The sequence below is a fragment of the Chamaea fasciata genome, unplaced genomic scaffold (assembly GCF_029207755.1).
Source record: "Chamaea fasciata isolate MVZ Bird 193981 ecotype frontalis unplaced genomic scaffold, bChaFas1.0.hap1 SCAF_24, whole genome shotgun sequence".
Classification (NCBI taxonomy): domain Eukaryota; kingdom Metazoa; phylum Chordata; class Aves; order Passeriformes; family Sylviidae; genus Chamaea; species Chamaea fasciata.
The window spans coordinates 5771535-5796060 of record NW_027094109.1 but is presented as its reverse complement, the minus strand read 5'-3'; the positions used below and the strand labels follow the sequence as shown (position 1 = coordinate 5796060).

Sequence of the window (24526 nt, the reverse complement as noted above, 5' to 3'; positions counted from 1 at the left end):
AGCTCACCTCCCTGCCCAGGTTGCAGCGAGCCCCCCTCAAGTGCTAAAGCTCATTTCGGTGGGTCAGGATTCAGGCTGGAGGGTATTTCCAGCCGCCTGTGGGTCTGACCCCCCAGCCCTGCCTGTGTTTTAGCAGAGAGGAGCTGGGTGAGTTTCCCCTCCCCACGCACAGAGGGGCAGCTGGGGATCAGCCCCAGCAGGCATCAACTGGGATAAGCAGCTCCCTGTCCTGGGCTGGGGCAAATTTGGGAGGAAACCTCCCAACGGGATCCCCCTGGGAGGCAAAGTGTGCCCCCAGGACACTGCCCCAGGTGCCCTCAGTGTCACCAGCGCCCAGCTGGGCTGTCAGGGCCGGTTACCAAAGACTTTGAGGTGGATGGTGGCGTCGGCCTCGCCAGCCTTGTTCTCAGCGATGCAGATGTACTCGGCCTCGTCGCCCTTGTCCACCCCGTGGATCACCAGCTCCGAGCCGTCGTAGTTGAAGCTGTATTTGTCCTCGTCCTCCACCTCCTCCACGGGCTCTCCATCCCTGGGGGCACAAAGGAGCCACCCAAGGCTGCTTCAGGCCATGGTCACACTGCAGCTCCTGGTGCCGACAGGGACCAGCACCTTCTCCTCTCCCCAGGGGCTCAGAGCTCACCCTGAGACCTATTCCCAACCCTTCCTGGCCCCAGGGCTCCTGGCACCCCACAGAGCTGTAACCCCACCAAAGGTGGCCCCGTGCGTGCCAAGGCACCGCTCCAAGCGGCCACCAGCCTCCCCACGTCAGTCTGTGCTCCTAACCCTCACCAAAGGCTGCAGAATTCCAAGGACTGTGTCCCTGGAGTGGGAATCACTGCCGAACAGGGAAATGCAGGAAGCTGGGAGGGGACACAGCTCACCTGGCTGAATGATGGGGAGCACTGAGGGAATTCCTTGCCTTGCTTTGCTTTATTAAACTGTTCCCATCTCAGCCAAGGGGGTTTTTACCCTCGGATTCTCCTCCCTGGGTGGGCTCTGTGCTGCCTGCCCTAACCCACAGCAGAAGGTGACTTCAGCCCCATCGTGAGGCCAATCTTGGGAGAAAAATCAACTCCTCCCGGTCAGAGCATTCCCATCCCTGCAGCCTGGCTCTGCAGAGCCCAGCAGGACAGAGCACACTTACTTTGTCCAGGTGACGGTGGGCTCGGGAAAGCCATCAGCATCACAGGCCAGGGTGACAGACTGGCTGAGGTTGGCAGTGGCATTCATGGTGCTCTGCCTGGCCCGCACCGAGGGAGGCACTGCAAGGGGACAAAGGCGCAGTGAGCTGGGGAGGACAGGAGGGGTGAGGCACAGGGAGGCTCCCCGTGCATCTCTGATGGCACCAGACCCCGTCACCATCCCCTGCAGGGCTCCATCAAGGAGCCTGGGGCGTGCCCAAGGCCACCAGCACAGGGGAGGAAGGGCAGTGGGTGGGGAGACACAAAAAACCCTCAGGGTGGTGGCCAGAGGCACCTGTGAGTGCCACCAAGCTCAGCTCCTCACTCTGTTTCTCGGCGTGTTTTTACCCTGCAAACACCTGAACTTTCCTGGCAAACCCTCCCTGCATTCCGAGGACACTGGACATGCATCCCATGGACACTGGACATGCATCCCATGGACATTTTCCCTGGACACAGCCGAGGAAGAGGACAGGGCGAAGCTGAGGCAGCGCCTCCAGCAGCAGCCCGGGGCGAGGTGCTGCTCTGAGCCCTCACCGTTGACGATGACCTGGATGTCCTTGAAGTTGATCTCCCCCCGGGCCAGGATCCTGCCCTCACACCTGTAGGTGCCCTCATCCGTCTTCTTGATGCCCCGGATCTGCAGGTAGTTGTTGGACAGGACGATGAACCGCACTGCAAGGGACAAAAGGAACGGGAGCTCGCTCCAGCTGCTCCTCTCCTCGCCCCTCCTGGGCTTGCTGGGATAAAATCTCCCTCCCCACCGTGAAACGGAGATTCTCTGTAGCTGGATCTGCTTGTGCTGAGCAGGAAACGTGTGTGGAGAGCAGCCCAGCGCTGTGGGGCTGTGCCCAGGGAGATGAACGGGTAAATGTTCCCACAGACACGTTGGGCAGTGAGCAGTTCGGGACTCATCCCTGCTGCCCCAGAGCTCCAGCCTCACCGCCTGTGTGCCAGGGCAGGGAAAGCTGCTCAGCTGCAGCCAGGGCCTCTGCCAGCCCCTCTGGCCACGGCAGCCTGCAGCGTTCGGGAAGAAAAGGAGAAGTTCTTGCAAGGAGCTTTCAGCCCCTTCTCCTCCTCAAGGCTGGAGGGCGTCCCAACATCCAGCTTTTCTGTCTGATGGCACTCCTTTGATCTGTGCTGTTTTCCAGCACTCCTCGGCTGATCCTGGGGCCAAAGCCTGATGGGCATTTCAGTGGGAACAGGACTGCCCCGCCACTGGCAAAGCACAGCACCTGGGACAACTAAATTCACACCCACGGGCTCGTGCCAGGCACAAACTGCTCCTCCTGCCCCTTGTGACCCTTTGTGCGGGAGGGAGATGGACATCTGACCCCGGCATGGACGAGAACCACGGCCTTACCATCCTTTTTTAGGATGACATCCCTGCCTTTGTGCTTCCAGATGATGGTGGGGGGCAGGGAGCTGACCACGTCACACACGATCACAGCGTCGTCCCCCTCCTTGAACTCCTGAGGGGTGGGGGCGTTCTTGAACATCAGCTTTTCTGGAAACAAGGGAAGGAGAAGGTCGCTGCAGCTTCCTCAGCACACCTGGAGCTCCTGCCTCCAGCCTGAGGGGAGCAGAGAAACCCCCAAACCCCCAGAAATGTCCTTGTTCCCAGGGGAGGATAAAGGTCTGAGTGGATGCACTGCCCACAGCACCCTCACTCCCGGCCACTCTGAATAATGCCCACTGCAAGGGGGCAGAGGCTGCTGGCCGGGCTCTGCTGCAGCACCCGAGGGCTCCCTGCAAACCTTGGGACACTCTGGGCCCCTCTTCACCCCACACCAGAGCTGTGTGCCACCCGCAGCAGCTCCTCTCCTGTTCCCCCTGGCCAGAAGCACCAGAACCTTCTCCGCCCAGCCCTCGCTCTGCTGCCCTTCAGAAAGATTTCAGCCGTGGGGGTGCTGGAGATGCCCTGACCATCCAATTCACCCTGACTCCCACCTTCCCCTCCACACCAAGAGAGAAGACTGCATCTGAACACCCCCTTTCCTTTCCTTTTTCCCTTCCTTTTTCCCTTCCTTTTCCCTTTCCCCTTTCCTTTCCTTTCTCCTCTCCTTTCCATTTTCCTTTCCTTTTTCCTTCTCCTCCCTTCCTCCTTTCCCTTCCATTCTCTTTTCCTTTCCATTTTCCTTTCCATTCCATTTCCATTCCATTTCCCTTTCCTTTCCTTTCCATTCCATTTTCCATTCCATTCCATTCCATTCCATTCCATTCCATTCCATTCCATTCCATTCCATTCCATTCCATTCCATTTTCCTTTTCTTTCCATGTTCCTTTCCACTCTCCTTTCCTTCCCTTCCCTTTCCCTTTCCCCCTCCTCCTTCCCTTCCCACCTCCCCCTGGGAAGGTACAACAGCTCCCCCCCCCTAATCCTGCCCCACAAACCCACAGGAAAACCCCCGGGAGCCGCTTCCTTACGGAAAATCTTGACGTTGACGGTGGCCTCGGAGTCTCCCTCCTCGGGGCTGCTGACCACGCACTTGTAGATGCCGGCGTCGTCGATGTTGGCGTTGTAGATGGTGAGGGTGGAGGAGAAGTCATCGTTGCGCACCACCGAGATGCGCTGCTGGTTGGGGCTCAGCCGCTCCCCGTTCGGGGAGAACCACGAGATGTCCTTGAACTTGGCCTCCCCTGCCACTGCGTGGGGAGAGGGCGGGATGGTGAGACAGCCCTGCAGCGCCCACAAACCCCACAGATCCCAAATTCATCCTGCTCACGGGCCCTGACTGACCCCACAGCTAAATATCAGCACCCAGAAATCCCCACAGATCCCAAACTCATCCTGCTGCTCATGGGTCCTGACTGACCCCACAGCAAAACATCAGCAGAGCAGGGTGTGCCCCACTCTGAGCCAAATAAATCACCCCAGTGTTATTTATAACATAACCCTGCAGCCACCACGCACCTTGACATAAGAAGAACTTGGACTCTCCAACGCTGATCTCCCCCTGGCTTGGAACAATGTCCACTTGGAGAGAAGCTGGGAAGGGAAGGAGCACGGTTAGACAAGGGCCGTGGCCTCCAGCATAAAAAACCTTTGCCACGCTCACAATCCCCACGGATCCTTTATTGAATTTACAGTCCACAGTGACACCTGTTTTCTGATCTGAACTGCTGGTTTTAAACACCAGAGGAGGGTCTTAAACACCAGAGGAGGGGTTTAAACGCCAAAAGAAGGTTTAAAACAAGAGAGGAAGATTTTAAACAAGAGAGGAAGATTTTAAACAAGAGAAGAAGGTTTTGAACATGAGAGGAGGGTTTTAAACACCAGAAGAAGGTTTTAAAGAAGAGAGGAAGGTTTTAAACAAGAGAAGAAGGTTTTATGCCCCAGAGGAAGGTTTTAAACCCCAGAGGAAGGACAGCACCCCTGCCCTCCCCATTCCCATTCCCCAGCAGCCCCTCCCAGGGCACATCCACGCAGGCCCAGTGCCCTTTCCCCCACCACCATCCCTGCCTCCTTCTTCATTGCATAAATTATGACCCATTAGGCAGAAAATGTAATTGGATTCTGGCTCTCCTCCAGCTATAGCTTAATTCCACGGCAGATCTGTGGCCTAACAAGCCCGGGTCAAGTTGAATTTGAGGACGCCAAAATAGGTTTTCTTTGGAAAACACCCTCTGTGTTCTCATGTAGGGCATGAAAACCTGCAAATCTCTCTCCCAGAGCAGCTAATTTTACCTCCAGAGCACAGAGGCATTATTTCAGCTGCCAAGCACACCTGGGGTTGTAAGAACCAAGCAGTGCTCCAGAAATGAAAACCCGGCTGTGTGTGCCAACGGCAACATTCCTGAAACTGCCGGGGAAACACAGGGATCGGGGGGTCAGGCACTGAGTGTGGAGCTCCCAGAGCTGAAGGAGCACTGCCTGCCCTCGCTAGGAAAGCGCAGGATTATCAGGGTTTTCTGGGCACGTTCCTCTGGCCAACAACCACCCTGACACAGCGCTTCTCTCCGGAAGAAGACGGGGAGCAATCATCAGAGTTGGGATAATCCCAGAGCAAGGTCCCTGCACCTTTCCTGGTTCTCCTCTCTGGAGCTCAGCAGGCTGGCCTGACAAATGCTGCTATTCCAGCCCTAAACAGCCCCAAACCCCCAAACCAGGCAAGACTCAGCTGGGAGCAGAGCTTGGGAGCGCTGAGTGCTCCAGTCGTGGCCACGGTCACACGCAGAGCACTGCACGTCCTGCAGGGATTCCAGAAATGGACATTCCAGAGGAGTGGGAAGGAGCTGGGAACCCCAGCCCAAGGCAGGGCTTTCAGGGCAGCCCTCAGCCCTCTGTTTCTGCTCAGCACTGGGTGCTGCTGGAGCTGATGGAGACCGACCAGAAATTCAGCCCCGTTCTCACTGCACTCTGTAAATGCAGCCCCGAGAGCTGCTGCTGCTGCTGCTGCTGGGAAGGCAGTGCCACAGGCTGGGAATGATAATAATGCCTTTCATTCCAACCTCAGGTGGTTTCTGGCCCGGCCAGGAAGGAGAAGAAAGGCTCTGTGGAAAGCACTGAACTCTCCATCACCCCGAATTCAGCGTCTGGGCTCTACCTGACAGCTTTTGTCAGGCCTGGCTGTGCCTCATCAGCTGCACAGAGCCAGGGAATTATCTCCCTGGAAATACAGGCAGGAGATCTGAGCAGCAACACCCAGCTCTCAGATTTTCCTGGGGTTTTTTTATATTTTTTCCAAGGGCTCAGCTCCTTCGGCGCATTGAAGCGCTGGGTGGATTTTCAAAAGAATGAAACCTGGAAACCACCCCTGGGAAGGCAAATCTTTCAGAAAGGAGAGGAGGAAGGACATCCCGGGCTCTGCCTCACTCAGTCAGTGCTCCCTCTGCTCCCCCAGCTCCAAAGTCACCATTAAATCCCATCGTTAGTGGAATAAGGAGCAGCATTTCTGCAAAGGTTGTGCAGAGGGGCAGCAATTCCTTCACTGCACATCGGCACAGCCCCTTCCCAGCGTGGAGGAGGCACAGGGGGAGTCTCCTGGGACGGTTCCTAACTCCAGAAAGGCACTTTTCAAACCCAGGAATTGCCAGCAGACAGGAACTGTGACCCCCAGGACGAACAAAGACACCTCACAGCAGCCTGTGAACACAGCCTGCTCAGCCCAGGATGCTCAGGTGCCCTGGGGCTGATCCCAAGAGCCAATTCCCTCCTTTTCCATTGGGATTGGGAGCTCCCAGTGCTCGCCTGGCCACAAACACACCCAGGGGAGTTGTTAAAGACCCAACACTGAGAAATCCCAATATTTCCGTTCTGCCAGAAATGCTGAGGAGCAAAATTCCACCTGTCTGTTTTTTGGTTTTTTTTTTCCTCAGTCTCCCGTGGCTTCTCCTGGCGGTTCCTTGGAGGATTTCGGACAGGCCGTGGGGCTGCCCTGGCCCTGGCTGGCAAACACTTCTGAGGCTTTGTCCCACTGACCCCTGCACGCAAAATTAGGCACAAAAGCGCCCAGCTGTGTTTGTCCAGCAGCTGCAGCCACAGGAACCGCAGGTAACTTCTGGAATTCAGCTGCGGGAGGGGGAAGAACCCCCGGCACGAGTGACTGGAGCTCCTCTGTCCTCATCTCACACCGGGGAAGGCTCAGGCCGGCCGGGAGCAGCCTCCAGGATGTGCTGCCGCTGTCACCTGCACAAACAGGTCCCCGGAACAAAGGGCTGTGCCTGGATCTCACCAACAGCCGCCTGTGATCACGCTGACAAAGCCCCAGCGCTGCCGATTTTAATCGCCGTTTAATCGTTATTTTGGCTTTGCAGTTCAGGGAAATGGGGACTATTTTTTCCACTCTTCATTTAACAGACACTGCGAGCCCATTTGTATTCTGCGTCCAACTTGGAGCAATAAAGGCCTTTTTAGCATCACATAATAACTGCATTAAAAGGCCTCTTCATAATCACACAATAACACTTTTTATAGCACTGCCCTCCCCCATATCTTTTATCTGGTTATAAAGTTCCCCAGCCCCCGAAAAATGCTGAATAATTCCCCATTGATTAAAAAAAAAAAAAAAACCAACCAAAAAAACCCCAAAAAACAACAACAAAAAACCCAACGAATTTGCTAATGCAACTTCCTGTTCATCTGTAGTTCAATATAATTAAGTTTTGCATCTCAACAAAAGAAACGAGCTGAAACGAAGCCGTGGTTTTGGTGGCAGGCAGGGAGGCTGTGTCCCTGCCGGGCTGGGGCTGAGGGCAAGGCAGGGATTTATTCACCTGGGCGGTGAATGAAGCGCCACGGGCAGCACGGGAAAGTGAGGTGATTTTTGGGGGTGCCCAAATTCCCAAGGTGCCACAGCAGAAGCAAGAACCCCAGTGCTCCTGCCACAGCCAAGCCAGGTGACGCTGCACCGCCACAACACCTGAGTGAAAACCCAACATCAAAAAAGAAATCACAAACACTGGGGCAAACAAAGCCCAGCACGGATGAATTCGGCTGTGACTGAAGCCTTGGCTCCATTCTCACAGGCTGCACCTTCAATTCAGTTCATTCCTAGCAGCGATTCACCAATTAAACCCAATTCCAGGAATAAAAACCATCGGGAAAGAAACATCTCCTGGATCTAACGGGCACGGCTCGTGGAGTAAGGGCGGGATTTGTAAAGCTTGTGAGAGAAGCAGATTACGGTGAAAGCCCTCAGGATTTAATACACAACAAAGGCTTAACAAGACAAAGACAAGGCTCCTGTACACGGTCACTTTATTAAAAATACGCTGACTGCTCAGGAGGAGGAGGCAGCAGCTGGGATTGATCCCAGCTGGGCTGCAGATCCAATTCCTCCCCCGTCGCCATGGCAACCACTCCCTAAATCTGCCAGGAATTGGAGGAGGGGATGGCTGGCTCCTTTGGGGAATATCAGCTCGTGGAGAGGCGGGGAGGGAGCAGCAGCACGGTGCCACGGCACAACACCCCACAGAGCTGAGCCCGGGGCCAAAATCCAGACACCAAAGCCCAGCTGGTGGCCCTGGAGGTGAGGGATGCACAGAGGGAGCATCCATCCCCTGCCCTGCACTGCCCTGGAGGTGAGGGATGCACAGAGGGAGCATCCATCCCCTGCCCTGCACTGTCCTGGAGGTGAGGGATGCACAGAAGGACAATTCCCTGCCCTGCACTGCCCTGGAGGTGAGGGATGCACAGAGGGAGCATCCATCCCCTGCCCTGCACTGTCCTGGAGGTGAGAGATGCACAGAGAGACAATTCCCTGCCCTGCACTGCCCTGGAGGTGAGGGATGCACAGAGGGAGCATCCATCCCCTGCCCTGCACTGTCCTGGAGGTGAGGGATGCACAGAGGGACAATTCCCTGCCCTGCACTGCCCTGGAGGTGAGGGATGCACAGAGGGACAATTCCCTGCCCTGCACTGTCCTGGAGGTGAGGGATGCACAGAGGGACAATTCCCTGCCCTGCACTGTCCTGGAGGTGAGGGATGCACAGAGGGACAATTCCCTGCCCTGCACTGCCCTGGAGGTGAGGGATGCACAGAGGGAGCATCCATCCCCTGCCCTGCACTGTCCTGGAGGTGAGGGATGCACAGAAGGACAATTCCCTGCCCTGCACTGCCCTGGAGGTGAGGGATGCACAGAGGGAGCATCCATCCCCTGCCCTGCACTGTCCTGGAGGTGAGGGATGCTCCTCACCCGGCTCGTGAACACTCCATGATGTGCCAGCAGGCACAGAGGGAGCAGCATCCCCTGCCCTGCCCCAATTCCAAACCCAGGGGCTTGGGGAAGGGCTCAGCTCTGGCACAGCACCCCCGAGCCAGGGCAGCTCTGGGGCTGGGCACAGCTCTGCCTCCAGCCACCCTTCTGTCTGAAAATCCCCGTTTCCAGCAGGACCCCCTGGATGCTGGGAGGTGGGAGAAGGGAACTTCACTCACTCCCATAAGGAAACCAGGACACAAATCCAAATTGTTCTGCAGAACAGCACAGCCCGGGCAGTGAGGATCCCCTCTGCCCTCTGGGCCTCACCCATCACACCCTCCGAGGGACAGGGGGGCTCTGCCAGCCAAAATCCACGTGCACCCGTCCATCCCTGCCCTCCCGCACGTCCCTGGGGACTATTCCACAGCGCCAGGGAAAGGTGTGCTGGGCCAGCCAGCTGAAATCAGGGGCCCAGGCAGCCGTGGCAGCACGGAACACACAGGCAGGGAGTTCAGAGAGGTTTCTCCTCTGCTTCGTTTCAGTGAGAATTATTCCTCTTCTGAACAAAGTGACGTGTCCAAGCTGATGCAGGCAATCTGTGCAGGGCAAAGGGAGTAATTCCAATTCTGTCCACGCTGTGACCCCATCCTTGCCGTGCACAAGATCTGCTCACAAGCGCTTTTAAATTTTAAATGACCACAAGGCACGCCAAAAAATCCCATTAACACCTTTTCCTACAGAAATTTATGAATCACAGTAAAACTTCCCAGACACCTCGGTATTTTTCACATGGAACACAATTTAATGCCTCTTTTGATGACATTGTTGATAAAAGCTTTTTATTGCTATGGATCATAAAACTAATAGTCCTATTTACCACGGCAAATATTTTCATTTACCTGAGGCAGGGTAAGGCAGGATTCTTTATGGAGCCATTGAATCAGAGGATGGACAATTTTTAATTAAAGCCCAAGCAAGTCACAGTCTTCTGCTGATAGAGAAGTCTGGGTGGTGGGAGGAACCCGGGGAAGATGAGAAAAGCAGGGTTTGTAAAAGCTCAGGGTTCCAGGCTAATCTTGCAGCAGTTTGTCCTGGCTGTGCAGTGAGCAGCACAAGCTGCATCCTTCAGGGGAGCAGAGAATTCCTGCCTTTGGCAGGAGCAGCTCCAGGAGCTCCCTGGCTTTCCTCAAAGGAAGGGATCCCTGCTCCCTGCAGGCTCCATTCCCACCCATCAGCCCCAGGAGCACTCCCAGCCCCAGGTCTGACCCCCAAGTGGTGAAAACAATTCTTCCCCAGCCCCTTTTTTTATGTGCTGGTTTAGTCCAGGGGACGTGTTTTTAGCCATGGCTAAAGCCGAGGCAGCTGCAAAGCCTGAACTTCAGTATTTGCTGCACAGGAATTTAATTCTGAACTCCAGTGGAGCATTCAGTGCAGGTTCTCCCCAGGAAGGCACATCCCAGGTCCAGCACGTTCATCCCACCCCACACTGCAGCATAATTCCTCCCTCTGCCTATCGCAGCTCCCTACTGGAGCTCTCAGGAGGAGAATAAACCTCTCTCTCCTATTTCAGCTAAAAGGCAGAGGGGAGAAAACACAGAATGCTGTTTTTATCTCTTTTCCCTGCTCCCAACGAGGTCAGACCATGCAGAAGCCAAGCCCTGATGTTCTCAACTGCTGCTGGTGAAGCACCATTTGCTGTAAATGCACAAAAGTGGGTTTCGGTCTCCCTGCTCCAGCAGCAGGTGGAAGTTTCTGAGGGGTGACAACAGGCTGAAGATGGAGGAGCCACCTTCAAGGCACCCAGGCTGGGGTTTTGAGGTGTTCTGCACCTAAAAGGGATTTCTAAAGCTCACCCAGCTCCACCTTCCACTATCCCATTGCTCCAAGCCCTGTCCAACCTGGCCTTGGACACCTCCAGCTTCTCTGGGCAACCCCACCCTCCCAGGGAAGGATTTATCCCCAATATCCCATCCAGCCCTGCCCTCTGGCAGTGGGAAAACATCAAATATTCCACCTGCGTTCCGGAGAGTTACAGCCTCTCCTGAGTTGTGGCTCACCAAAGTGCTTTGGAGAGACTCCCGTAGGTTTCAGTCGCTTAAATTCATATCTGGAGCCGTCTTCTGCCAAGTGTAAAGTGTCAGAAATCAATAGTTTATTTAATGTGTCAATTAATCTTTCATGGCTGCTGGGACCTGGGAATTCTGTGGTAGCGGAGTATCACTGGATAGTTTAGACGGAGCTGCAAATCACAGCCTTAGCCCGGCTCCTCTGTGAGAAACAGGGATTTCCAGTGCTGCCTTACAGCCAGATTAAACAGTCCCACTCTTCCTGGCTATGTGAGGTGAAGAAGGAGGCTCATTAATAAATTAATTGACATTAAAAACACGGGGAGGCTGCTTCACTAAATAAAGCCACGTGGGGAGAGCAGGAGGCACAGGGAGGTGAAGGAAGAAGAGCACGTGCCAGTATTTATAATTTTTATCATTTTTCAGACCAGCCTTCAGGGCTGATGAAGAAAAGCACCTCAGCCCATGGCCAAAGCCCTGTCACAGACCACGGGGATGCTCCTGGGAATTTGGGGACTTGGCTAAAAACATCAGTGCCTCTGGAAACACCACTGGAATTTGTGGGTGACGTTTCCAGTGTGTGTTAACTGCAAAGCCTTTCGCCAGCCCCACGCTGAGAGAACCTCCAGAGTATCACCAGGACTATCAGAGTCATTGACAGCACCCACTGAATAAAACCTGAAATATTGTTATAATGAAAACTGGAGGCAAAAGACTGGGAAGAACAACATGCTAATACACTGCCCTATTTGCTCAGCCAGCATAGGAACCAAAAACCCCTCCAGGCAAGAGAGAAGGGAGCTGTTTACTGCTCTCCGCTGCTCAGCACTGCCCCAGCTCCCTGGCTGGCAGAATAAAGCCAAGGTAAAGGCAATAAATCAGAGCCCCTCCTCATTTTCAGCCGCCCCAAATGCACGGAACAGGAGGAGTTTACACAACCCCAGATTTAGACATCATTCACAGCTCCAGAGGCTCAAAAATAGGTGATGCCAAGGAAGAAACAAAAAGGATCTGAAGGCAGGCAGGGTATCCAAAGGCCTCCAGCATCAGCTGTGACTGACAGGATAAACACTCCCCACATTGCCAGCAGCCAAGAAAAGGCTCCATCCACGCTCCTCTGGGAAGTCTCCTGGAAACCCAGCGAGAATTCAGCCCGGCAAACACAAGACATTTAATCACTGCAACTCATAAGTTATGCAAGGCAGACAAAGAACGCTTCAGCTGAGCATTTGTGCCCCAAAATTTAAGAGAACAGTCCGGAGTTCAGCTCTGGACCTCTCCTGGTCTGTGCAAGCAAGACACTCCTTGGAACAATTCACTCCTACTTGCAAGAATTTACTCCAAGACTTGCAGGAATTCACTCCATGCGAGCACCAAAAGAAAACCTCCAGTGAACTCCAAACACAGCTGGATTTTCACACCTCTCCTCGTGCAGCAAAACACTGGACAGAGGGAAAATTGAGGGAAAGGGAACCAGACTCCTGCTGGGTGCTTGAGGTGACCCTGCTTTTGGGAAGGATGTCTGTAAAAAACCCAAGAAAATGAAGGAGGGACACACAGAGGTTGATCATCTCCACACAGATCCGAACACACAGGGCACAAACGTGGCTCAGAGCTGTTCCTTCAGTGCCACATTCTGATTTCCATCCCCTCAGTGCTTTGGTCTCTGTGGGTTTGACTGAAGGCAGAGCAGTGGCCCCGGGCCCCACGTGCTCAGCATGTTTAATTTCTGCTGCAGACAGAGCACACCCCATCAAAGGAGCCCTCCAGGAGGAAAATAACGGGGGCAGGCTGTAGATGCAGAGAGCACGGCCTAAGCCACAGCTCATCACTGCCACGACTGCCTGCCTTGCTTTAAAGCCATAAAAAAGGCTTTTAATCTGCGCTAAAACCACCGCGACTCCACCAAAGGCAACGACCAAAATGTGAGCACAAATCTGTAATCCCGGGCAGGCACCGCCAGCCTGGGCAAGCCACACACACCAGTCCGGCACTTTGCTTTTCTCCCAGCTTTGCACTCTGCTGCACTCCCAATTTTTCTGTCTCCTCCACAATTTCTCCTCGCAGGAGGGAAATACCAGACCAATTTGGTCCAACTGCTGACAGGAAAAGCTTGAAATTAGTGGCACTACAATTAACCAGAAAGAGACAATAAAATTGAGTGGTCACTGCGGCTTTCAGAATATTGGGGCATAAATTAAAGGTCCAAGGCAGGATTCCTCTAATGGAAGGTTTTCTCCTTTAGCTTCCATGAAGAACGTCAGCCCCCCAGCTCCTCATTTAGATGTACAAATGGCCAACACCGAGTGTCAACACCCAGATCTCCATTTAAATGTACAAATGGCCAACACTGAGCACTAATTGTCACACCCAGATCCTCATTTAAATATACAAATGGCCAACACTGAGCACTGAATGTCACACCCAGATCTCCATTTAAATGTACAAATGGCCAACACCGAGTGTCAACACCCAGATCTCCATTAAAATGTACAAATGGCCAACACTGAGCACTAATTGTCACACCCAGATCCTCATTTAAATATACAAATGACCAACACTGAGCACTGAATGTCACACCCCCAGATCTCCATTTAAATGTACAAATGGCCAACGCTGACCACTGAATGTCAACACCCAGATCTCCATTTAAATGTACAAATGGCCAACACCGGGACTGACACCTCATGCCTGGAGATTTTGGTGCCTGCCCTGCAGCCTCAGCCCCTTTTATTGAGATGTGCTCCCTAATTCCCAGGCCCTGTCACTGGGGATTACCTGGAGCTGCAGCTAAGCCCTTCAGGGGAGGGGCTGCTGTGTTTAAAGGGCTTTTGGCAGCAGGTCCCTGCTCGGTGGCACCTGCAGGGCAGGCATGAGCCAGGGGCAGTACCTGGCTTTGGAAATAGAAGCAGGCCAGGTTAATCCCCGGGATAATGAATATCCAGGGGCAGACTGCACCTAACCCCTGTCTGCTAATGGCTGGGAGTGCTCCAGCAGCCTGAGGATTTACAGCTCCTACAGCTGCCTCCTGAACGTGAATTCCCCGCATTCTGCGCGTGGATTTCCTGAATTCCGGCCACACCAGCACTCCCTGGCACAGCTGGGACTGCTGGGGTGTCCTGCAGGGCCAGGAGTTGGATTTGGTGATCTTTTTGAGTCCCTTCCAGCTCAGGGGTGACTTTTGTTAAGGGCTCCAAGTGCCCAGATCTCGAGATGACTTTGAGCACTGCTGTGTCTGACCGATGGTAACAACAGGGCTGTCCCCTGTGATCAGGTTTAGCACGTTTCCCTGGTACTTACAATGTTTTAATTGGAATTACGGTGTAAGAACCACGCACTGAAGGGGAACGGGAAGGGAAGGAGATGCTCAGTGATGTGTGAGGGCAAAGACCTTTAAAGCACCTGAGGATTCCTGCTGAATTCCTCCCCTCCCACACCCCCTGCTCCTCTCCAGGGTGTGAAAGGACAGCACAGGAACAGCAGCACTGCTCTGGAATACAGAAAACGGCCAGAAAAGGCAGCAGCAGTGACAGAAATGTCCTCTGAGAGTAGCAGCAGAAGGAAATGTCCCCAGAATGACAAAGCCAAAGCCGGGCACACAGCAGGGATCGATGCAGGGGCTGTGCTGAGAGGACAAACCCAAGAGTCACCACCCCTGCACCACCACAAACCCTCCTGGAAGCACCAGCATTAATTGCTCTTTACTTTAAAGCATCCCCAGGGAGCAGTGAGAGGCACAAGTGAATGTCCCAGATACGATATCCTGCTTTCATCTCCGCCAGCCAGAGCCAATATTGGTTTTCCCAGTTCCCCCACGCAGCTGCCCAGCTCTGCCGCTGCTATTTCTGCATCTCTGGGACACATTTCTCCTGCCACTAACAACTGCTTGCTCTGCTGGAATGGAGACCACAGTGGGGCTGGGAAAGCTCCCTCCCAGCCTGGAGGGGTTTATTTTTGTGCTCCTGGGTCCCCCAGTGAAATCCCACCAACGTGGCCCCTCCCCAGGAGAAAAAAGCAGCTCGGGCAAGGCTGCAAGAAACACGAGCACAATGCGGGCCAGAGAGGTAAAATAATCATCATTCCTCATGCCAGAGTCACTGCATGGGAAGGATAAACTTGTCCACTCATCCCCAAGGGTTGCTGTTCTGCTTGGGGCAGTCCAAAATGCAAACCCAACCCGGGAGTTTCCGAAGGAAAGGCAGCAAATCCTCTCTGAAAACCGGCCTCAGTTTGGGCATGGTGACCCCAAAAATGCCACAGCAGATTCCTGTGGAGCACTGGAAACAGATCAACACTTGCAATACCAGGAAAAAAAGGGGGAAAACCCAACCCAGGCCAGCCCAGCCAGCATTCAGCACTGCCTTCCTCGCTGGATCTGCCTGTTCACTCCTTGCTGGGATCAGAAATGTGGAGAGGCCCCTTCTCCGCTCTCCACATCCCACTCAGAGAGTTCCAGCATTTCTTTGTGCCACCCCACAACCCACCAAAATGCCTTCTCGTTTCCTGACAGCAAAATTACCCCAGCTCTTCCAAATAAACACGACTTGGTCACGAACTCCTCATTACCAAGGGGTGGTTTGGGGTTTGAAGCCTTTTCTTTCCTGCACCCACAGGGCCAGCATTCAAAAAAAGCATCCCTGGCAGCGTCCAAGGGCAGGCTGGACAGGGCTTGGAGCAGCCTGGGACAGGGGAAGGTGTCCCTGCCCACTGGGTGGGCTTTGGGGTCCCTTCCAGCCCAAACCCTTCATCAATCCCGTGACTTTCACCCCAAATTCACAGACTGCCAGCTCCCAATCCCACAGACCCTCAAATGGAAGGCACAAAGGGAAAGGGAAGAGTCAGGAATGTGGAGCAGGAGATGCAGTTGTGTTCTCAGAGTTACAGATCTGTGTGTGCTGCTTCATTGCCACTGCGCACCTCCCCAGATTCGAAGTGGTTCCTGAAGTCAAGTCTCTTTCTTCTGAAACTACCCACCAAGTCATGAATCTTTTTTTAATATCCCCTCATTTAGAATCTTCGCTCTTTCATCTCCAAGGAGTAAAAGGCAGCGCAGGGAAATCTGTTTGGCTCAAAAATAATTCCACGTAACAACCCCAACCACCACCAGCAAAGCAGAGAGTGGGGAATGAGTGAAGGGCAGGAGGAAGAACCGGGAAATTTAAATGAGATGATGACACAAGACCTGCATAAAATCTTCTGTGCCACCTTGTATCGATAACGTAATACCAAATGATTTCTGCAGCCACCTTGTGTTGATGAAATAACACCAAACGATTTCTCCAGCTGTGCGTGGGGCAGGGTGGGAGTGCACAGTGCTCCCAGGCACAACAAAGGCAATAAAACAGCTCAATTCCAGCCTGGATTAACGCAGGCACTCAGGTAGGGGAACAATCCGCCCCGGGAAGAGCAGCACAGCGCTCTCATTGGGATGTTAATGAATGCAGCATCATTAACACCAAATGGCCGCGGAGTTAAACACACCATCCCCGGGCCCAGCCAAGCAAGTTAATGGTTGCATCAAACAACGAGGTCAACCCTTCCCCTGCCCCAGTTATTAAAATGGGAATTCTTGTTGTTATAGGACGGCATTAAAAGGAATTTACTGGCGCTTTTATGTTTTACATTCACTCGTGCAGCGCTACAGTTATTCAAAGTATTTGGCACGCCGGGTCCGCGGCCACAAAGGGCGTTTTGTTTCTGCCGGAGTGAAGGACAAGACAGGCAAGGACAGATAAAAATAAGAGGAAGAAAAGGAGACAGAAGATGACAGAGCCACGCAACTGCAGCGCCACATCCAAGGGAGCGCCGCACCGAAAATCTGAGCGGAAAAACTTCTTAAAAAAAACAAAGGCAAGAGCCGCAGACCACAGCAAGCAGAAGGATTTCACTGCCAAGGGTAATTCCAGCACTTTTCGGTCAGTTTGTGCTGCATGCCGAGCATGATAAACAGGAGCGAAGCAGAGAGAGATTTCCCCCTGCGCTGCTTGTCCTGGCCCACCACACCACGCTCCGCACCGAGACTCTGCAAAAAAACTGCATTTTCAGCTTTTAATTCACAGCTAACCTGGCCGAAGGCAGCATAAAATACCAGCAAAGCAACGCCACTCTCCGGGCTGGGAGCTGTATCCAACATAAACCCAATCATGATTGAAGGAAAGGAATCAATTCCTTTCTCCCCATCCCGGTTTTGACTTTTTTTTTTTTTTTTTTTTTTTTTTTTTTTTTTTTTTTTTTTTTTTTTTTTTCCAGGCAGCACTTTTCCTTCTTGTGCAAGTCCTTGTCCCGAGCTGAATGTTTATTTTCCTGCAATAAAACAGCTCCCGTGGAATTCCTCACAGCCAGGCTGATGGGGGCACACAGTCACCAATTAACCAGGTTTTAATGCAATTTCTACCCCAGCCCGGCCTTCCTCCTCCACCACCTGCCAGGGAAAAGGCAGATCCCACGGAAGGAAAGGAAAAGAAATAAATAAAACAAAACCAGGAGAAGAAAAAAAAGGAACCTCTAAACCCCAGCGGGCAGCCCTGACAGCCTCGCTCTCCTCTCACAATATTTCAAGTGAGAAACTCTCCTGGGCTTTCCACAGAAACAACGATTTGGGGAGAAATGCTGAGCGAGGAGGAGGAGGAGGCGGCAGCAGGGGGTGGAAGAAGCCCCAGATTGTGATACCCCACAAACCTCCTGCCAAATCCACCTAGGAAATCTGATTTTTTTTTTTTTTTTCCCTGCGAGAAGCCCAACAGGATCCAATCTGTGTTTTCCTTCGCAAGTCTTAGGGAAGAAGCCAAATCCTGTGCTGTGCTCGGTGCTTTTGGGCACCATCTGCATTGCAGGGTTTCTTCTGAGCTGAACCAGTGTCCTTACAAAAAAATAACGGGCTTTTGTAGGGCCAAAAATTATCATGAGCTTTTGCAGTGAAAGGAAAGAGAATTGCACGGCCCCCTTGATTTTAACAACGTGAAACACCCTGAAAATACCTGGGATTTTATAAAAAACAAAATTCTGGCTGCAAAGAGGAAAAATCTGAGTGGGTTCTGTTTAATTTCCACCAGGATGTGTCCAAAATTACTGCAAGGAGCCAGGGAGAGCAGGTGCACCCCAAAAATCGAGCTGCAGGTCCCTTGTCTGGGTGGATAAAGGTCTAAAAACCAGCCCTGGAAATCTCAGCCGTGGGAACAGCAATGGTTGAGGGGATGGAGCTCAAACAGCCTCAGTTTGGGGATGAGAAATTCTCATTTCCTAAGAATGCTGAGCAGCAAGTTGGGACAGAGCGTCCCCAAGCCTCCCCGCTCCGTGCCCTCCAGCAGCACCTAAAAAAATCTGAAAGAAATCTATCTTGGTTAATGAGAATAAATTAATCTGTGCTCTTTCTTCACTGGAAGAAAAGGCAGGGGATAAATAACCCCTCCCCAAAAAAACTGCAAGAGGGAAAGGAAAGGCAGGCAGCCAGCCCAGCACGGCCACTGGGAGCTGTGTGACACCAGCCCAGCTCTCACGGGATGTTTGCACAACTAAAGCACCCACTGCAGGAACGAAAAACATTCTTCCCTCAAACAAAAAAGGGGGGAAAAAAAGGGGGAAAAAAAAAGGAAAAAAAAAAAAAGAAAAAAAAAAGGGGGGGGGAAGAAAAAATGAAGGAAAAAAAGGGGGGAAAGGAAAAAAAAATAAGGAAAAAAGGGAGGGGGAAAAAAGAAAAAAGGGGAAGAAAGGAAAATAAAAATAAAAGAAAAAAAAAGGAAAAAATAAAAGGAAAAAATAAAAGGGAAAAAAGAGGGAAAAAAAAAAAAAGCCGGGCTGGCTGTAAATGAGAGCACTCAGGCACTCAGGTCACTGCAGTAAATCACAGCCCTTAATTTCATGTGAAAGGAGGGAATGTTAGACGACCACAGGACCCTCAAAGAGGCCTTTGTTAGCAGCGAGCCCTGCGCATAAATACATTTCAGAAGCCTGGAGAAAGGAGGCTTAGAAAGGAAAATGCCTCGGGATTTTTGGGCCTTATTTTATCACCTTTCAGAGGATAAAGAAGCCGAAAAATCAAGAAGGGCTACAAGTGACAATTAACCTATTAGCACACGCGAGGGACCATTTCGTTTGCAGCAAGGAGCTGCTCCCAAGGGCTCTGCTGCACCTTGGAGGCCACGAGGACTCGGGAGGAGCAGGAAAATAAAAGCAGGAATCAGGAATTCTCCATCCTTCCTCATTCCTGCAGGTCCCACCACCACCAGTGACACGGAACAACGGCTAAAATTCATCATCCCAGCCGATAAATGAGTATTAAATGCTCCATCCTGCACTTCTTCTCCTGCTGGGTATTGTCTGCTCTCAGCATCTCAGCCCCGGATACTGTAAAGTGGATTTTACAGCACTGCAGGTCCTGCCTGGGTGAAAGGACAGTGGAAATTCCCGTGGGAATGGCACTGAAATCCTCACCGGCGACTCCTCCGTCTCCTTCCCATCACCTCCCGGCCAGGTCAGGGCTGAGCAGGAGCTGATCCAAGCTGGGATTTCCCCAAAATCGGAGCCCTGCTCTCCAAGGAACCACTGAAACAGCCTTGGAGAAAAAAAAAGCTCCTGGAGCACAACAATCCCAAAGGCAGCGGCTTTGGGAGGGAGCTGTGAGAAATTCGGAATTTCGGAGGAAGTGTGGAGAGCATTAAAACAAAAGGTGGACATTTAGAGCCAATTCATGGGTGGAACTGAGGGGGAAACAACCTCCTGCAGGTGCTGTCAGTAATTCTGCCCAAACCAGCAACGTGCCACCTCCCCTGCACCATTCCAAGGTGGATTTGCATCCCAAATCCCGTCTTTTTTCCCCTAAAAAACGCGTGGGGCTGGGAGCGTTTCTCAGCAGGAACGCATCCCCCTGTTCCCTGACACAACAGGCTGAGCCTATAATTAAAGAGCTTGGGGAAGGATGCAGCACTTTTCCCAAACTGAATCCCAGATGAATCAGAGCAGCATCCTGCACTGGGCTGTGACTGGGCGTGGAATCAGCTGGAAATAAAGTGCCTGAGCTTGTGTATATATATATGTATATATATATGTGTGTGTGTGTATATATATACAATACACATACATACATATATATGTATATGTATTGTACATGTATATATGTATACATTTTATATATATATAAAATATATATTATATATATAACATATTGTATATATAATGTATATTATATATTTTATATACTGTATTATATTTAGACTCTGTGCTACTTCCCATGCTGCAAACGTGTGGAGCCCAGAATGGACCAAATCCTCCCCAAATTCAGCGCCAGCAAGTCCTGGGCCTGTGTGATAAATGGGAATAAACGCAAGAAACCCTTGGAAAGGGCAAGGAATAAACCCAAGCGCTGCCTTCCTGACTTAGCTGAGCACAGTGGACAAGCCATTAGACAAATTGGAGCCCCCAGACTAATGAACACCTGCCCTCAATCCGGGAAAACAAGGCAGAAATCTCCATGTAAATGGCAGGCAGCTCCTGCAAACAAGAACTGGCACCATTCCAGAGCCAGAACTGGGCTGTCAGGACCCGGCAGAGTTTGGAACTCAGCTGGGGACAGGCCTGGAACGAGTTTGTTATCACGCAATTAAAGCACTGCTAATTTCTGGTGCAGCAAACGCCAAGCTGCTGCTCCTTGCGGGAGGGATGGGCAGGGAGCAGGGATGAGGAGCAGGCAGGAGCAGACACAAGTCCATAGGGAATGGATTATACATGGCTTAAATGGCCTAATCCACTTTGCCTTCAACAGGTCCCACATAAACAAGGCTCCAGTGCATGTTAAATAAAAGCCCCATGAAATTTTAATGAAAAGCAATATGCAGTTACAGAAACTAATCTGCTAAATGGAATCATTTCATAAAGTGGCAAATTCTGCGAGGCAAGAGGAGTCGTGGAATAACCTTATCTAATACCCAATATCTGAGAGCAGCGTGCAGATTGGGTTTGGGGGAAAGCAGCAGGAGCAGGAGGGGTTTTTTTTAGCCTGAATCACTGAAATTCTGAAGCTCCTCTGAACTGTGCCCCTGACATCCTGCTTTACCTCGAGCAGAACTGCTCATCCTCGTGCTCCTCCCACGATGCTCCAGCCTGACTTGTTATTTTAATATTTCCTTATTGGTGACAAGCCCAATAGGGCAGCAGTCCTGGAGATTGCTGTCCCCCAAATCAGGGCGATTATGGGCAGGAACAGGAGCCAGACCCCAGTGCCACCAGCAATCCTGTCCCTCATCCCTGCCACCGCCGTGATCGTGGAGATGAACACACAGAAACCAAACCCCACTGCACCTCTGACAGCTCATCGATGGAAATAACGTTTCCCTGCATCACACTCACCAGGCGTCTCTAAATCCCGTTTATTTTAAGGCCTGGGGGCCAGCACTATTAAAACCCACCAGATGCAAGAATAGATTTTGCCACGAGGTAAAACAGGATTAGGAAAAAACCCTCAGTCTTTCTTTTCTTTTTTTTTTTTTTTTCCTTTTCTTTTCTGCTACTTCCTAAGGCTGGATCCAGCCCCGGTGCAAAGCAGCAGCCACATAAACAGCATTTGTTGTCTGCAGAGCTTCCCCTCCGCACACATTTCACTCCTCACCCCTTGAAAAGGAATCAAACCCCAAGCAAAGTGCTCCCCCAGGCAGCCGAGCTCTGCTTGGGGCTGAGAAAGGGACGCAGGGAAAGGACGTGGAGATGGTGGAGAACAGATTTTCAGGGAACCCCACCGGCAGCTCAGCCCCCCTGGGCTCATTTGGCGTCTCCAAACACGGCCAAGCAGTGATGGGATCACCTCTGTGTGCCTGATCCGCACACAGCCAGCCCTGAGCACTGATCAGACCCCAATAAATCCACTCATCCGTCACACAGCCCCAGCGAGCCCTGCTAGCACCAAACCAGCTCATTTCTCCTCTGCACCGAAGGGATCCAGCCCTCCCAGCCCTGGAACTGCCCGTTCTCCCCGGGTATAAAGAGCACTATGCAGTACAAAACACCCGTTAAATCCAGACCCTACCTGGCTTGCTTTAATCACCTCATGCAGATCAACCAGTAATAAAAAAACGATCCCAAAGCAAGTTCAGATCATATTGAAAATGATCCCGTGCTCTGAAAACCACCACGAGTCTTTCCCTGCAGGAAATGAGAGGTTTGCTTCATGCTTTGGTATTATTCTGAAACCAAGGGGGAGACACGTTGTTCCCTGCCTCAATATCCACCCCAAAACTGAAATGCCACCACAAAACCCATTCACACATGCAGCCAGCCAAGCAGAAATATCACAGGGATGAGAGAGAGAGAGAGAGATGAGAAAAAAAAATAAAAAAAGATAAATTAGATTAGTCTTTTGTTCACTGTGTCACATCAGATTCTCTCGAAACAACTTGAAAAAATGAATGTGTCAGGAAATTGGGGCTGCTTATCAACTCTGCAAACTGAAACACCAAAGCAACCAGACAAACTGTGTGTTTCCCCCCCCTCTAATGTGCAAGATAATTGCCATAAATCATATGTTTCATTCCTTAATTATTTTGAAAAGGGAACAGATGATAAAGAATGAAACACCAGGAAAAAAATGAGCTGCAGTAAAAATGGAGAGGGAAGGGAAAAGGCTGTGCAGAAGTGATCCTGCAGGGGCACTGCTGACGGAACTGGCTTCCCTGAGCATTGACTGAAAACCAGTGCACCTTCCCCAAGCTCACAAACATTTTCCATCTGGGTGTGGAGCTGGGGAAACCTAAAGCAGCTTTGGGTTCCTTTTTAGGCCATTTTTTAATAATTCTTTCCCTTCTAAAATCAATAATACATAGCTATGTTTGTCTTCCAATGAGCCCCATTCAAGAATTCATTTCAGAAAGCAGATTCCTCACAGGGAAAAGGCACAGCCAAGGATCCGACACAGCCACTGACTCCCGAAATACCATCCCAAGGGTTTTCCGCAACACCAAAGCACTGAATACACATTCAATTATTTAAAAATGTTAGGCGGCTCTTGGGAGCAACCAAAAAAAAAAAAAAAAAAAAAAAAAAAAGGGAGAGGCAATATGATTTATAATCCAGGAAGAGGGAAAACAAGGAGAATCCAAACTGAAATACGTTTTGGGGAGAAGAAGTGATACAATTTAATTATTTCCTATATTGTCACTGTAGGGAAAGCAGCCATGAATCGGCCTCTTGTTCATTCTGGGGCATCATCACACGGCACAAAGTGCAGCCAAATCCTGCCCCGAGCCCTGGGAGAGGAACAAGGAGGGAATGGGGTTTGTCTCTGTGGGACGCTGCCACCTTCATTAGAGTCACAGCCACTAATTACAGCCCACGAGCACCCACAGCGTTCCTCTCCAAGCAGATGTGCAAAGAATTCCCAACGTTTGTGTTCAGCGAGGACTGGGAACAGGAGAAACTCCAGGCAAGAGTGCCCTGAGCATCCCAGCTCCTCCAGGAATAATCCAGGAATTGTGAGAATCCCAAAGGCTGAGCCTGGCAGGGATGGCAATGGCACGTCCCAGTGACAGCACCAGCAGTGGCAGCACCCCTTCAGCCTCTCTGCTGCCTGAATTCACAACAAAACCTCACCCCAGAGGGAAGAGAACACCTTTGGCACGATGCTGAACGAGGTAAGAGAGAAGAAACCATCTGGAAATGCAAGTGGCACGGTGAGGAAGACGTTTTAAAGGCAGCACAGCCCCTGTGAGTGCTCCACACACACACACTGGGCACTATTTATAGCAATTAAAAACCAATCAGAAACCCAAACACTGGAATTCTTGCCCTGAGAACAGGCACATTCTGTTCCCTGCACAGAGCCCTGCCCTCTCCTTCACAGCTCAGTGCTCGTTTTGTGTGCACAACTCTCATTTTTAAACCACAGTTTGCACGTCTGTCCCTGGCAAGGAAGCTCCGTGGCCTCCCCACACCTTGGGAGCAAAAAATTCCTCCCAGGACTGTCCTGTCCCAGCACAGAGGACAGGGGAACGTGTTCCCAGTGACAGCAGCTTGTCTGAGGGCTCAGAAAAGGGCTCAGAAAGGGCTCCTGGTCAGGGAAAAATGGGTGGAATCAGCTGTCCCTCCAATGACAGGGACCCTGGAAGCCAACTGGGACCCCAAAATGCCGCAGTTTTTGCAAAATGCAAAATCCCCAAAGCCCAGGGATATCCCCGTTCCCAGGGAGTCAGCAGCCTCCCCCCTCCATTCAGATATCCCAGCTCCTGTCAGTTATTTCAGGCTGTGTTCCCAACCCCCTCAACCACACAACTTCATTAAAAAACATCTATAAGGACAAGCTTTCCCACTCATGGAAAATTCTAGCAACATCACGTTATTGGGGGGAAAAAAATAAATCCCAAATCAAATCCCAGCAGTGCCAAAATCCTCCCCAGGACCAAGGATTCCCAGGGATTTAAGCTGCTCACATCCAACGGGAACAGCCTGGCTTGGGGAAGTCTGAAACCAAGGACATCGAGTCAGGATTGTCTGCAGGAGAAGATAATTTAAATTAACTAAGAAAAAAAAATTAAAGAGAAAAAAAAATCAGGCAGCTGCTGCCAAGGGAAGTGTTGGCTCCAAGTTTTTCTGGAAGTGCTCTGTGGGCAGGCAGTGAAAGGCTCCTATAGAGCGCTGCTGGCATCCCATTATTTCCTGT

The 24526-nt window shown here is 51.6% G+C and overlaps 1 protein-coding gene across 10 annotated transcripts in view; it reads right to left on the bottom strand.

Moving 5' to 3' along the window:
- Window positions 1–24526, bottom strand: part of NCAM1 (neural cell adhesion molecule 1) — an 83195-nt gene that overhangs the window by 38790 nt on the left and 19879 nt on the right. For all 10 annotated transcript variants that reach the window (XM_066203509.1, XM_066203510.1, XM_066203511.1 and 7 more), the window contains exons 2-7: window positions 4096–4170; window positions 3609–3827; window positions 2545–2688; window positions 1719–1856; window positions 1145–1262; window positions 360–529 (exon numbers count right to left, since the gene is read on the bottom strand). In XM_066203509.1, the coding sequence (XP_066059606.1) occupies window positions 360–529; window positions 1145–1262; window positions 1719–1856; window positions 2545–2688; window positions 3609–3827; window positions 4096–4170 (864 nt within the window). The remainder of the gene's footprint in view (window positions 1–359; window positions 530–1144; window positions 1263–1718; window positions 1857–2544; window positions 2689–3608; window positions 3828–4095; window positions 4171–24526) is intronic.